The sequence below is a fragment of the Canis aureus genome, chromosome X (genome assembly GCF_053574225.1).
Source record: "Canis aureus isolate CA01 chromosome X, VMU_Caureus_v.1.0, whole genome shotgun sequence".
NCBI lineage: Eukaryota > Metazoa > Chordata > Mammalia > Carnivora > Canidae > Canis > Canis aureus.
Genome location: NC_135649.1, coordinates 19,514,325 through 19,529,615, shown reverse-complemented (window position 1 = coordinate 19,529,615; position 15,291 = coordinate 19,514,325). Strand labels below are relative to the sequence as shown.

The window sequence follows — 15,291 nt, the reverse complement described above, 5'->3', positions numbered from 1 at the left end:
TGGACTCATGTCATGCTGCTCTGCCTGAGACACTCTTCCTCCTTTGTAATCTGGACAATTTTGAAACTTCCTTCAAGTCTTCTTCTCTGCTTCCTTCAAAGACTGGACAGTTTATATCCTTTTATATCCTAAGATTTTATTTATGTATTCATGAGAGACACACAGAAAGAGGCAGAGACACAGGCAGAGGGAGAAGCAGGCTCCATGCAGGGAGCCTGATGCGGGACTTGATGCCAGGATCCCAGGATTACGCCCTGGGTCGAGGGCAGATGCTCAACCACTGAGCCACTCAGGGATCCCCTAGACAGTTTATGTCCTCTCTTCTACACTTTTCTCAAGGGTTATACCCCTGACCTACTGACTTCTGCTCTCCCATGCATCACATACACTTATAGTGTTTATTTATTTATTCATGAGAGACACAGAGAGAGAGGCAGAGAGGTATCCCTTATTATAGTCCTTATAGTGTACAGTGATTTCCTTTTTAAAAGCTTTTTAAAAATAAATGTTTTTAGGGACCCCTGGGTGGCTCAGCAGTTGAGCATCTGCCTTTGGCTCAGGGTGTGATCCTGGGGTCCTGGGATCAAGTCCTGCATCAGGCTCCTGACAGGGAGCCTGCTTCTACCTCTGCCTATGTCTCTGCTTCTCTCTCTGTATCTCTCATGAATAAATTAATAAAATATTTTAGAAAATTAAAACTTGTATTTATTTATTTGAGTGAGAGAGCAAAAGGGGAGAGAGGCACAGAGACAGGGAGAAGCAGACTCCTTGCTGAGCAGAGAGCCTGATGCAGGGCTCAATCCCAGGACCCTGAGATCATGACCTGAGCCGAACGCAGATGCTTAGCTGCCTGAGCCAGTCAGGAGCCCCAAGATTTTATTTTTAAAGTAATCTCTATGCCTAATGTGGGGCTCAAACTCACAGCCCCCAGATCAAGAGTCGCATGGTTCACCAACCGAGCCAGCCAGGTGCCCCCTATACCATGATTTCTTGTCTATCTCCTTCAATAGATAGGAATGAAACCCACATGCTACAGGGTCTGGCACAAAGATTTGCTCAATAAATGCTTATATAAGGAATACTGGATTCATCAAACACTTATTAAACACCAACTGTATGCTAGCGTCGTATTCTATTTTCAATGTGAATCATTTCAAGTCAACATATTTATTTCTAAATCTATAAAGGTGAATGAAAAGCAATGGGCCTGGGGCAGCCCAGGTGCCCTGCCTTCAGCCCAGGGTCTGACCCTGGAGGCCCAGGATCGAGTCCCACGTCGGGCTCCCTGCATGGAGCCTGCTTCTCCCTCTGCCTGTGTCTCTGTCTCTCTCTCTCTGTGTGTCTCTCATGAATAAATAAATAAAATCTTTTTTTTTTTAAAGAAAAGCAATGGGCTTATTTTGTTAGTTCACTTAGCAGACCTGTATCCAGACCAGTGCTATATCCTTCCAAGAGGTACAGTGTCTTCAAATTTTCTAGAACTTTTCTTTGGAGAAAAAACCCTCCCTAGCCCATAGCACATCCCTTGGAATCTTCTCAGGGAGGTCTTTGTTTCCTGAAGGCAGATTTGATTTTTTTGGAAACAGCTAAAAGCCACTTGGCAGCAAATCTCATGAATGAGGTGGGTGATGAAGCTGAAGAACATTATTTTTGGTTCCAGACAAGGTGTGACTATAAAGAAATGAGGCTAATTTTTGTATATGATACATAAACTGGCTCGAGAGCAATTTCAAAAGAAGACTTTCAAACATGTTGTGGCCTTGGCAAGAAAAAATTTCTCCACCCTAGTACACACACACACATACACTACACAAACACACACACTCTCTCTCTCTCTCTCTCTCTCTCTCACACACACGGTGTACTGTCTGCCCCAAAAAGAGACAAGCAAAATCAAAAGCCCTTGGAATTCAGTTCTAAAAAATCAACTACGCAAATATGAGATAGAAGAGACCTGGCTTGGCAGCCATTCTTGCAAAAACATCTAGGGGTCTTGCAAAAACATCAGCCCATCATTCATGCAGCGTGTATGGTGGCTTCGAAGCAAGCGTCCAAGTTCTAGGACTGCTCGGGTGGAGGGCTTGGGCTTCTGTGGAAACATAAGCACCCAGGCTCCGTGCCGCTCCGGCTCCAGTGGCACCGCGGGCTCAGCTATGAGTAGCCAGCATACGAGGACCCCTGACTTGCTGGAGCGAGGAGCAGGGCTGAAGGGGCTGAAAGGGCTGTTTAGAACAAGAAAACAGATCCAGAAGAGGCAAGCGACTGTGCTTGAAAACTACTGTTGAAGAACACCTGTGTGCGAAGTGCTGTTAGCTTTATCCCCTGTTGGCCATTCTGGATGAGCCAGGACCTAGAGCTGAAAATTCTAGGAAGGCAGAGTTAGCCTTAACCTAATATGGACTGATTCGTATTTTTTTAATTTAGATTTTTATTCACTCATGAGAGACAGAGAGAGATAGAGACACAGGCAGAGGGAGAAGCAGGCTCCCCATGGGGAGCCCGATGTGGGACTCAATCCCAGGACCCCAGGTTCGTGACCTGAGCCAAAGGCAGATGCACAACTGCTGAGCCACCCAGGTGCCTCTGGACTGATTCATATTACAGAATTATATGTTGGGTATGATCTCATGTGTGTGAATATACACAGAAAAAGAAAGCCTAGAAGGATAGAAATACAATATTTAATAGTAAATATCTTGAGGGATGGAATTATGGCATAAATGTCATGTTTACAACTTTATATGATGCTCTCTTAGAATTTTTATTACCTGGGATGCCTGGGTGGCTCAGTGGTTGAGCATCTGACTTCAGCTCAGGGCGTGATCCTGGGATCCAGGATCGAGTCCCACATCAGCCTTCTTGGAAGGAGCCTGTTTCTCCCTCTGTGTCTCTGCCTCTGTCTCTCTCATGAATAAATAAATAAAATCTTTAAAAAAAGAATTTTTATTACCTACATGTATTTCTTTTGAATAAAATAAATCTGCTAAGAATTAAAGGTGTCCAGCAACCAAATAGGCTGCTTTGTAACCCAATGAGAGCCCTGCCTCAGGTAGTTATCAAACAAAGATCACGAGATGAGCCAGCAGGTCTTTACCAGAGTTGAGCTGATGAAGTTCACAGGTGCATTCAATGAGGAGGAGGCCTGGAAGCTTCCAACAAGATGGGACAACTTCCCAGTTGTCAGGCCTATTCTAAGGACAAAATAGCCTTCTAACTATAATTCCCATGTAGGAAGTTGAAATCAGAGGGTAGAATAAACAGTTCAAAAATGAAAAGCCACCAACTAGCTGTGAAACTGGATTCTGAACTAGAGGAATTAAAAATATAGAAGGGCAGGGAAAGGCATGGATGGAAAGGAGAAAGAGACAGGAATCTCAGTAAAACGAAATGTCAATAAAAGATGGCAGAGTCGGGGCACCTGGGTGGCTCAGTGGTTGAGCATCTGCCTTCAGCTCAGGGTGTGATCCCAGGGTCCTGGGATCCAGTTCCAAATTGGGCTCCCCATGGGGAGCCTGCCTCTCCCTCTGCCTGTGTCTCTGCCTCTCTATGTCCCTCATGAATAAATAAATAAAATCTTTAAAAAAAAGATGGCAGAGTATCCGTGGCTTGTATGTGGGTATGGTTATCCACTTAAATCCCAACCATTTAGCTGAAGCCCGCAGGCCATGGATATCCCAGAAGAGTTGTCTTCTGCCCCCACCACTCAGCCTTGATGGACCCAAGCTGGCATACAGTGTACCAACACATCAGACACACTGGCTGACTTGAGCCATGTTCTGGGCACTGAAGTGTGTTAAATATGACTTCAGGCTGGAGAAGTCCTGAGAAGCATACAGGAGCCTCACATTCATGACCCCAGTGCCAGGCAAGACAATGATGCTACAAAATTGGAGTAACAAAGAAGCTAGGCATCCTGTTCTGACTCTTCCCTTTATTTTTAAGATTTTTAAAATTTATTTGACAGAGAGAGAGAGAGAGAGCACAAGCAGGGGAGCAGCGGGCAGATATAGAATGAGAAGCAGGCCCCCTGCGGATGTGGGGCTTGATCCCAAGACAGACAACCAACTGAGCCACTCAGGCACCCCTGACTCTCCACTTTATAAGAGGGAGCTTGCTTGAGATTCTCTCTCTCCCTCTCCTTCTGCCCCTCCTTGCTCCCTCTCAAAAAATAAAATATAAAATAACAAAATAAAATAATGTAAGATAAAATAAAATCTAAAAAATAAAAAGTAAAAGCTGATAATTAATCCCTTTCGCCTCCCGGAGAGGAAGAACAGACTTTAGAATAGTCCTCTCCTGCCTGCAGGCATAAAACCTGGTCTCGGAACCACAAATTATTTTTGCCACATTAAATAAAAACCTTCCTGCAGAATGACAGGAACGATTATGAGGTGAGAAGCCAGCTCTAGCTCCTTTTTCCTGGCCTGGTGCTATTGTAATACCACCCTCCAGGGCCCAGGAGCAAACCTTTCCAGTATTTATGTTTCCTGAATCCAAGAACAAAGATTCGTACAAATCCCATTCAAACACAGAAATAATGATGGTTTGAAAAACAAAGATAATTCCCTCTCCAGTCTTTGCAAGCACTACAAATCACGGAAATCGTATTAACAAATGAGACTGATAGTAGTCTTCAACGAAAGCAAGGGAAGGACATGCTAAACCAAACGTTTCCAATTTGTGCTTGTGAAAACTTCTGCAAAGGATGAAAATAAATATTGGAGACCTGTGGTTCGCAGGAGACCCTGACAGAAGTATGTTGGTGACAGCAGGAGGGGGGCATGATAACTTGTGAGAAATTGCACCTCCTGCATCCCACATGGTGACCTCTGGCCATTGGGCAGAAACTGGAGATCCTGGCTGGGACCACCTTCTAGAATCAAAGGGGATTCTCTGGTCCCTTCCCTGACCTTTGTTCATGTTCCTTCACTGTGGCTCACTCTTTCTTTCTCATACTCATTCAGCTTCTCCTGTCCCTGTCCTCAGGTGGGAGTCGAGTTCCTGCTCATTAGAAAGAATCAGTAATGTTCCTGATGGAAAAAAAATCATGTTTCTGTGGCCCTGACCTGGCACATGAGCAATAACGTGAGGCATTGTAACAATAACAGGTTGGTTATTCCTGGGGTTATTTGGCAGCACAGTAACCAAATATCAGCATTGATGCCATTATTGTTGTGATGTTGTGTAAAAAACCAGATTTAAGTGAGAATACTGGCCTACAATTGAGAAAGAGTTGGTATTGAATGTCGGTGCCAAATCTTCCGCTCCAGGGGAACAGGGATCAAATCTGTCTTGTTTTCTACTGCCTCCAGCATCTGGTACAGTACCGGAGCGCAACAGGTACACAAAGTCTAGCTGTTGAGGAAACAAGTATCCAAGAAGCCCACCTGCAGCCCAGAGTGAACGCAGGGGCTTTCTACAGATCATGGCTTTCCTGATGCCCACCTTTGCAGCCTGACCCAGGGCAACCACTGGCCCTGCCGTGTGGCAGTACCTGGAGAAGGGTGACAGGTGACAAGCCTGAGACAGTAGCAGAGAAGCTTGGGGAGTTTTTCTTTGCACAATTACTATTTCTCCGGCCCATGTCTCTGGGCTGGCCGTGGTGGGGAGGAAGGATGGTAATTGCATGATGGTCCATGACCCACACGGAGGCTTTCTCTTTGGGCAAAGTGTTTGTGGCCAAGGGAAATTCTTAAGGAGAGATAGGGGAACTTTCTGAGATACCTTTGGTTCATAGGCAAGAACGCTGTAACTCAAGATTTCTATCTGGAGATTCTGCATTGGGAGTGTGTTGAGAGGGGTGGCTTTGACTGGGGTTGGGGCCAGAATTGATACCCCACCAATGGATGGGCAGGGAGGTAGGGTTGAAGGACCTCATTGACGCCTGATGGGATTTTTCCCATACTGACCAGGAAGCTAGGTGAGGGGGAAGAAAAGCACTGCATGGTCACCATAGACGAGGGCTTACAAAAAAGACCCAGTGCACTTTTATTTGAATATTTATTTTTTTTCCAAAGAAATCCATGCAAAGGGAAAAAGACAAAGAGAGAGGGAAAGAGAAAGAGACATGGTAACCATGTTCTAGCAACCAAACATAGGAAAATAATTTGGCACAACTTGAGGTTTTTTTTCTTTGCAAAAAGACAATCTACACTACCACTATTTACCTTCCTCAAAGACACCATTGATTTTTGAAAACATAACACACGGTTAGTCTTCTACTTAATGGCTGGAGGAGGTATACAAGATAAAAAAATAGAAAAAAATAAGAAGGTGGCTCCTTTATAGAGGAAGGCCACAGGGTGCTGACGGGCAGCACGGCGGCTGCACACTGGGAAGTCAGTGCGCCAGGAAGAAAAAGCACGCCACGGAGACTGCCAAGCTGGTAAGGGCCTTCAGGGGGGAGTGGCCGTTCCCGAGGTTGTGAGAGGCTGCTATCTCATTGTCCTTCTGGTTCACGTGCTGCTTGCTTCCAGGAGCATCATCCACATCCAGATCATAAGCCAGTTCTGCCAAAAGAAAAGGAGACTTTGAAATTCACGAGTACCAACGGCACCAGCGTCCACCCGTCGTGGCTCCTGCACTGGTCCAGACCGCTGGGACGCCCCAGGGTTCTTTGAAAGGCAGGCCACTAGGAGAGGAGAAGGAGCCAGGGCTGTAGGGGTGGGGGGTCCCACCAGCGGAAGGAGATGGCCAGAGGGGCTCCTTCCCGAGGTCACACCCACAGGGAGAGCTGGCTGCTCCCTCATCCCCTTTGACTCCACCCACACCCAGGGTGCAGGTGGGGAGCTCTGCAACAACCCCCCCCCCAAGGTGGTGCTTGAAGGTCACTTTCACCAGATCTCGCTGGTATTAAAATGTAAGGCGCTGGGTGGGTGACTCTGTGTGTGCTTCTGTCTGTATGTGAGTCAGTGGGGTGGGCGATGCTGTAGGGGGTACCCCCCAGTGTGCCATTCCTCCAGATTTTCTCCTGGAGACGTCGTTTGAATCAGAGTCGAGGGTAGGATAGTTTGCCATTGAAAGTTGTTTTATTTCTCCCAAATATTTCTTCTATGATCTATGTCATCTTTTCATCCCCTCCCCCACCCTGCCCTTACACACACACACACACACACACACACACACACACACCAACATCGATCTAATGCATAGGATTTAAACTGATCCCAAGCCAAAACCAAGGAGAGGCTGTGCGGGGTGAGGGCTTTCCTTCATTGATCACCCACCATTTATGAGATACGGTTATGATTCTGAAAAGAAATTGGGGTGTTGGCGCTGCCCTTGAACATCTCTCAGAAGGCAAATCTGAGTAGATAGCAATTTGTCAGGAAATTCAAGACGGTCAGCCCTGGCATGGAGGTCAGCCTCCTTCAGCTTTGTTTTTCCAGATTTAGAACTTGGATCGACTCCCTTGGCTTTTCTAGACTCAGTCGCCAATGTTTCTATTTCAATAGCTTGGGAAGGTGATGTGATGTGAGTGCCCTCACCAGCCAACTGTCTTGCGGCCAGCGGAGCCGGAAAGATCCCTTGGAGACACTGAGATACAAAGCAACAGGCATAGAGGAATGACTGGGATTCTATAGAGGGAAGGAAGGAAGGGGAAGGAAGGGCTCCTCTTACAAGGGATGAAACACTCAGTAAGTCACAGGAAGAAAGTGTGAGGACCCAGCTGGCCAGGCTGCACACAGAGCAGGGCCCAGGACCAGGGCTACTCCAAGGCTGGCAATGCTTAGAGCAGGCAGCAAGGTCAAGGTGATCAAAACCAGGGGGATCACACAGATTGCAATGCTCCTTTTCCAAACGGGCTGCTGTAGTTTCTACTGCCCTCAGCAATGATGAGAAAACCAAAGTTACTGGGCCCTCACGGGAAAGACTGTAGGAAGCATAAGATGATATATCAAGGTTTCTTTATTTTTATTTTTTAAAAAGATTTTATTTATTTATTCATGAGAGACACAGAGACACAGAGAGAGGCAGAGACACAGGTAGAGGGAGAAGCCGGCTCCATGCACAGAGCCCGACGTGGGACTTGATCCCAGGTCTCCAGGACCACACCCTGGGCCGAAGGCAGAGGCTAAACCACTGAGCCACCCCGGCTGCCCTCAAGGTTTCTTTAAATAATTGCACGTTTTCTATGTCTTAGTTTACTAATAACATTTCTTAATGCATGACAGCTCATACCCTTTGCCTTTGTATCTGATGGGGATTAAGGTTTTTCCTCTTCATTTGAAGATATATTTTGCTGAATCCTTTGTCATATTAAATACAGATAACGTTTCTATTTTGTGATTAACTATAATTAGTTTTCATTGCTGTACAAAGAAATCATGTTTTTACTTTTTAAAAAATATTTTATTTATTTATTCATGAGAGACACACAGAGAGAGAGGCAGAGACACAGGCAGAGGGAGAAGCAGGCTCCACGCAGGGAGCCTGATGTGGGACTCGATCCCAGGACTCCAGGGTCATCCCCTGAGCTGAAGGCAGATTCCTAACCACTGAGTCACCGAGGTGTCCAATTTCTTCACTTTTAATGTCTATGAATCTGACTACATTTTGCTTTTCTAAAGCTGAGAAATTTTTTCTCCCAGAGTGCCAAGAAGAATTCAAATCAAATTTTTCCAGAGAACCCTCTTACCCAGGAAAAAGTGACTTGGCCAACTATAATTTGGATTTCCTCTCCCCTAAAAATAAATACATGCAAAGCAAATTAAAAGAAGACAAGAACAAACAGCAGCGGTCTATTTGGAAGTCAGACCTCTTTCTCTGAAAGGTGAACTATGCAGAGGACACAAGAGAAGGCCGAGGTCAGCACAGGCACAGGTCACGATCGGATTTCACTCAAGTTGAGAACACATATGGCTCTAGCTGTTGAAACCCCAGCCTTGAGTCTCAAGGCAACTTCTCTACTTAAATGCACAGGAGTATTTTTAGGATTGACCTGAATGAGTGAACTCTTAGCTTTGCTTTCAGATTCCTTTTCCTGATATTCCCCTTGCCCAACCTCAAGATGAAACAATATCTATTCATGTTACCACTCAGCCCCTGTGCTATTTATCTTGCTCCTCAAATAATCCGCAAACACTGGACAGTTTCATGTACTAGAGCAGTTGTGGTAAATTTAGCAGATGCTAAGCCCAGAAGTTTCAAATCTTTTTTGCCACCAAAGACCTCTTTTGTTATTTCTATCTCTTGGACCCTATGTTTGGAAACTATAAGAACGACAAGTTACTGAGTCCTCATTGTGGGCCAGGCACTGTGCTAAGCTCTTTATATACATTATTTCATTTAATTTAACTTTCTTAATAATGTTGCAAGGTAGGCATTACAATTCCCATTTTACTGATGAGGAAGCTCCAACCCAGGTTCCTTTTAGGCCCATATTTGCACAGCTGGTAAGTGACAGAGGAGCTATTTGAATGCATGTCTGACTCTGAACCTCGCTTGAAGCTATACTGTCTCTTGAACAACTTTGTCTATCAAATACACTGTAGTGATTGAGTAGTGATGGACTTTTTTCTTGAAAGACAAAAACCCACCTTGATCAGTAAAATATATACTGCCAAAGAGAACTCAAGAGCACGAGAAAACACTTTCAGTGTTTCCACATGAAAGTGATCACATACTTGACTGAGTAGCCTTATTAAGCTTTGTGAAAGTCTGAAAAGAGCTCTGAGTTTGGGGACCAAGAATGGAAATTATGTCCTTTCCATTTCCTGGAAGAAATCAGCAATGATGGCCAAGGCTATTCGATACCCCAAACACAAAGCTGGCCCGAGTTTTCTACCTGCAGAGGGCCCCCAGAAATACTCAGAATAATACCTTCCTGTGCTCTCAAAGCTGGGACCAACGGTTTCCTGAGGCTCCTCCACTTAAGAGCAGCAACCCTATGGCTGGGCTTCTTTGGTATACATCAATGGGAATCCCAGCAAAGACACACTCTGGGCCTGTGCCACCATCATGGAGATTAGAGACAAAGGGGACAGCTTAGCCTGACAATGAAGCATTACAAGATACACAGGACATAGGGTTTTGGTCAAAGATAAATGTGGATATTCCTGGACAGGGGAAATACAACCCAGTTTAATTCAACAAATTAATGGTAGCCTACAATGTCCCAAGCATTGAACTGGAAGGCTGGAGAAAGACTTAGTGCCTGTCTTCAGGAATCCCACACTCTGGCAAGGAAAACAGACCAATAGATACTCGGCAGAATGGAGTAAGGGTCAGATAAAGGCATGAGCCAAACACCATGGGGAGAGAAAAATTCTAAACAGAAGGCTCTGGGAAGACTTCTCAGAACAACTGGGATATAATCTACACCATGGGGGCGGGGGGACCATAGCAGAGCTGAATGAGATGGTCATTCATTTCACGTAGAGGGTTCAGCTTGAGCAAAATCATCAATATCAGAGGGCATGATCAGTAGGAGCAAGTAGCTTCTATGATGGCAGGGGACATAGGGTATATACTATTGTTGTTGTGTTTGTGTGTGTAGTTGTATGGTGGGTGGTAAAAGGTAAGGCAGGAAGGACAAGTTAAGGCCAAGTCATGGTGCATTGGGAATGCTAAGATTTTACTGTGTGGGCAACAGGGAGCCATTGGAGGTTTTTTTTTTTTTGTTTTTTTTAGTTTTTATTTATTTATGATAGTCACACAGAGAGAGAGAGAGGCAGAGACATAGGCAGAGGGAGAAGCAGGTTCCATGCACCGGGAGCCCGACGTGGGATTCGATCCCGGGTCTCCAGGATCGCGCCCTGGGCCAAAGGCAGGCGCTAAACCGCTGCGCCACCCAGGGATCCCCCATTGGAGGTTTTATTTTTATATTTTTTTAAAGATTTATTTATTTATTTATGATAGACACACACACAGAGAGAGAGAGAGAGAGAGGCAGAGACACAGGAGGAGGGAGAAGCAGGCTCCATGCCAGGAGCCCGACGTGGGACTCGATCCTGAGACCCCAGGATCGTGCCCTGGGCCAAAGGCAGGCGCCAAACCACTGAGCCACCCAGGGATCCCCCATTGGAAGTTTTAAAGTAAGAAACTCACACAATCTGACTGGTGTTTTTTAGAGAGATCATTGTTAACAGTTTGGAGGACAGCCCTAAGTGGGAGAGACTTATCAGACATCTTGTCTTAGAAAAAAACAAGAAGCCTGTGGGAACAGTATCTGGGGATCAGCCAGTAACAAATATAAATTTTTTTTAAAAAACCTACAAAGGAGCTAAATCTACACCAAATCAAAACCTTCTCATTTTGCTACAAACCAAATCTATTATGGGAATCATCCTAAACCATTCTCTTCTAAATCATTCATATTTTTATGTTTATCAGTGATTTTCCAGAATGTATCTCTGCTGTATTAGGTATATACTGTAAAATACACATAAATTGTTTCTGCCTTGCAGTTGATTGTCAGTGAGAGCCTTTTAGACCAGCAAAGAGATTTTCTTTCTTCTTAAAAATATTTTTATTTACTTATTCATGAGAGACACACAGAGAGAGGCAGAGACATAGGCAGAGGAAGAAACAAGCTCCTCACAGGGAGCCTGATGTGGGACTTGATCCCAGGACCTCGGGATCACGCCTTGAGCAGAAGGTAGAAGCTCAACCACTGAGCCACCCAGGCATTCCAGCAAGGAGATTTTCTTTTCTTTTCTTTTTTTCTTTCTTTTTCTTTTCCTTTCTTTTCTGTTTTTTTTTTTAGCAAGGAGATTTTCATGTGAAATCCAAAAATCAGTTTCAATTTGTTTTTTTTTTAAAGATTTTATTTATTTATTCATGAGAGACAGAGAGAGACAGAGACACAGGCAGAGGGAGAAGCAGGCTCCATGCAGGGAGCCCGACGTGGGACTTGATCCCGAGTCTCCAGGATCACGCCCTAGGTTGAAGGCAGGCGCTAAACCGCTGAGCCACCTGGGCTGCCCTCAGTTTCTATTTGTAATCAGTTTGCCTATACCCAGAGGGTAGACACAACAATCTGTACTAATTATACACTCAGTTCTGACTCTCATTTTCCCTCCTTAGTGCTGCAGATCAGATACTCTCTCTTTTTTACTATTTATTTTTTTCACATAAGAATACTCATTTTTTATTTTAAAGATTTTATTTATTTATTTATTTGAGAGAGAGAGAGAGAAAGGGGAAGAGGGGGAGGGCAGAGGGAGAAGGACAAGCAGCCCCCTCCCAGCAGGGAGCCTGATGTGGGGCTCGATCCCAGGACTCCGGGATCATGACCTGAGCCAAAGGCAGATGCTTAATTAACTGAGCTACCCAGGTGCTCCTAGAACACTTAAAATTGAAGCATTTTTATTTTATGTACAATGAGTTGGCATTAAGGTAGGTATCTTGGAAGGATATCAAAGAGATTACTTAATTCAACTTAATGAAGCCCATTTCCTTTGCGTACACACACTGGTGGCACATATTGAGGCTGCATTTCTGGATCAGATCATGCCAGTTTGAGCAGGCATGGCACAAATAAGAACCCTGGCTGAATTTCCCCAGGTGGCTCTACCAGAGCAGCTGGTGGCCCATCTTGCTCTCTTGGATGCTATGAGGCAAAAAGGCTATTTTTTAAAAATTATGTAAACTCTACACCCACCAAGGGGCTCAAACTCACAACCCAGAGATCAAGATTCCATGCTCCATGACTGAGCTGGCTGGACACTCCTAGATAATCCCTTTAAAATAATCATCAGTCATCAAGGTCTGCACTTTGTGTTGAAAAGTTTTTCTGAGTTGGGCAAAGCACTCTGTGGGGAACCCTCCAGCCTTAGTTATTCAGAGTCACCCAGTGGAGTTCCCAGGGTAGGCTGTCCCACACTGAGAGTCTGGAGCCCTGGGCTCCAGGCCCAGCTCAGCCACTGTCAGACTATTTCACCTTGGCCAAGTCATTTCCCTCTACTCTGGACATTTGTCTCTCCATCTGCCCAAATCTGGGTATTGGACTGGATGAACCCTATGTGTCCTTCTAGTTTTATTTCTCGGAGATTCCCAGGCTCTCAGGGCCCAGTGAGGGAAAGTCTGCTGTGAGCCATAATCTTCCCTCTACTCACAGTAGCCAAGGGGCTATCCACAGCAGAACCTCCATAAGCAAGTAGGGGCAATCAGCTGCTTCTCCTGGGCTGTGAATTCTTCTGGTGATGGTCATCAGCCACCAAGTTCTGAATCCCCTTTCTTCTTGAGCTGATCTAGTCCAGGATAAGAGATGCTAGCAACAAATAAATCTGTGCTGGACTGTTGTGGTTGCCTTTAAATCTGGGCATGATATCTTGCACTGAAGCCAGGGCACATAAAGCTTTGGGAGAGAAGTTACTGGATTCAGGGTGCGTCAAGCAGGCAGGTATGGACAACCAGAGAAGATGTGTCAGTCAGTGAGACAGGCCTGTGGGCCTTTCCAAAGCCACTGGGGTCTTTGGCACATAATAGGATGCAAATGTTTGCCCTCTGATGGCATGGGCATCCAGGAAAGCAGTGCGCTGCAATAGGGGCCTTGCCCACTCCAGCAGGCAGAGCTCCCGGGACAGCCTGAAAGGAGAGCTGGTATCAAAATACCAGGGGAGAGAATGCCGCTGTTGAGCCAAGCACGGGGGTTTCTTCCTTGCTAAGCCTGCTCCAGCAGATGGCTTCAATCCGGCCCTAATATAGCAACCGAGCAATACCGCCATCTCTGTGTTTTGCGTTTGCTGTGTACAGTTGGCTCCCAAGACATGAATATGTGAAACCTTCAGTACATTGCTTGGCAGACCCCAGAGGCTGAAAGTGGGGAAATCTCTGGAGGAATCATGTGCATTGCACCACTGCTCACTCTGCTGCCCGTTCCCACAGACGCCCGGGGCGCTGCCGTTCACTTCGGAATCCCAAACAGATCTGGGTGGCCTTGCCCGCCCTGTCCACAACACCCTCCTCCTGCCACATCAACCTCCACTCCTTTGTGAACTTTCAGGTGTGAAATGACTACTTGGACTTGAAAGCAGAAGAAAGGGGCTTTCGCTAATGACCCTGGGGTCTCTGGGAGTCTATATTTTCTTCTTCATAGATCAGACAAGGGGAAGCTGGCACACTTGGGGCCTCTGGTTTCTAATTGGTCTGGTGGGACTCCTTTTAGAATGGGGCCATTTCACAATGTGCCTTCTTGACAAACAAGTGAGCTGTCGACTTTGCAGACTGTAAATTCTGGGAACTACCCAATGGCCTCTCCCAGAAGAGGGCTGGGCAATGAGATGCCCACTTCATTTCTTATAGCCAAGTCCAGCCACAAACACCCTCTGGGTTGTTGAAAAACTATGGTGGATTTCCCCATTAGGTGAGGTGTGGCCTCTCCTTATAGGTCCTCTGTTTTCAGGTTGGAGTATGTGTCTCTTCAGGTTATCCTGCAGTGGGTACATAAGGCCACGGTATGCTTTTTTCCCTAAAGATCTAGGGGAGAAAGCACACCATTTTATACTAAAACATCCAAGGCTGATGATGGGGTAGAAATGCACTATTTGCAAACTCATTTAAGACTTGATAAAATATTTCACATTTACTAGGACTTTCAGATTCTGTCTCAGATCCTCAGGAGCAGGTGTTCACTCTCACTCCTTACTGATGTGCAGGGTACTTCGGTAGGAAGGTCTTAAAAGCATTGGTAAGATCCTTGGGTCATCTGAGCTTGGTATACTACTCAAAGGTGGACACTCTGACTCACATGCTCCTAGTTACTGACTTAAGGGATGCTTTTCTATGACGATTTCCTTGTTGAGAGGAGAACATCACAAGAACTGCCCTTACCAGGAACTCAGACTGCTTAGTTTACTAATACAAAATGGTGTGGCGCCTGGGTGGCTTGGTCAGTCAAACGTCTGACTTCAGCTCAGATCATGATCTTGGGTTGGTGGGATTGAGCCCGGTAGCGAGTCTGTTTCTTCCTCTCCCTCTGTCCCTCCCCCTCCTTGTGTGCACACATACTTTCTCTCTCTCTCTCTCTCTCTCTCTCACTGAAATAAATAAATCTTTTTTTAAAAAAAGAAAACTAATACAAAATGGTTTCCAGGGGATTCGATCATGACTAATGCTTCACTGCTACATTCAGCCATTTAGAAAGGAACAAGCAAAAATATCACTTGATCCTTTTGGAAATTAAATCATTTTACTATAGAATCTTATTGTAACATGGGCCACTACTATACTTATTTAGGTACATCATGAATCAAGTCATGTTCCCAGAAACAGAACAACTGTGTCCTAGAAACCCTGACAGCATGAGAGGGTGGTGTGGGTGCTGGCCCTCCTCCACCAGCCCCAGAA

At 45.5% G+C, this 15,291-nt stretch overlaps 1 protein-coding gene and 1 pseudogene across 1 annotated transcript in view; both read right to left on the bottom strand.

Moving 5' to 3' along the window:
• Positions 1-5,981: 5,981 nt before the first annotated feature.
• GPC3 (glypican 3) overlaps positions 5,982-15,291 on the bottom strand; it is a 443,047-nt gene continuing 433,737 nt past the window's right edge. Inside the window, exon 8 of the mRNA XM_077887586.1 lies at positions 5,982-6,509. Within this exon, the coding sequence (XP_077743712.1) occupies positions 6,340-6,509 (170 nt within the window). The 3' untranslated portion in view covers positions 5,982-6,339. The remainder of the gene's footprint in view (positions 6,510-15,291) is intronic.
• On the bottom strand, positions 12,373-12,537 carry LOC144308645 (small ribosomal subunit protein uS14 pseudogene; annotated as a pseudogene).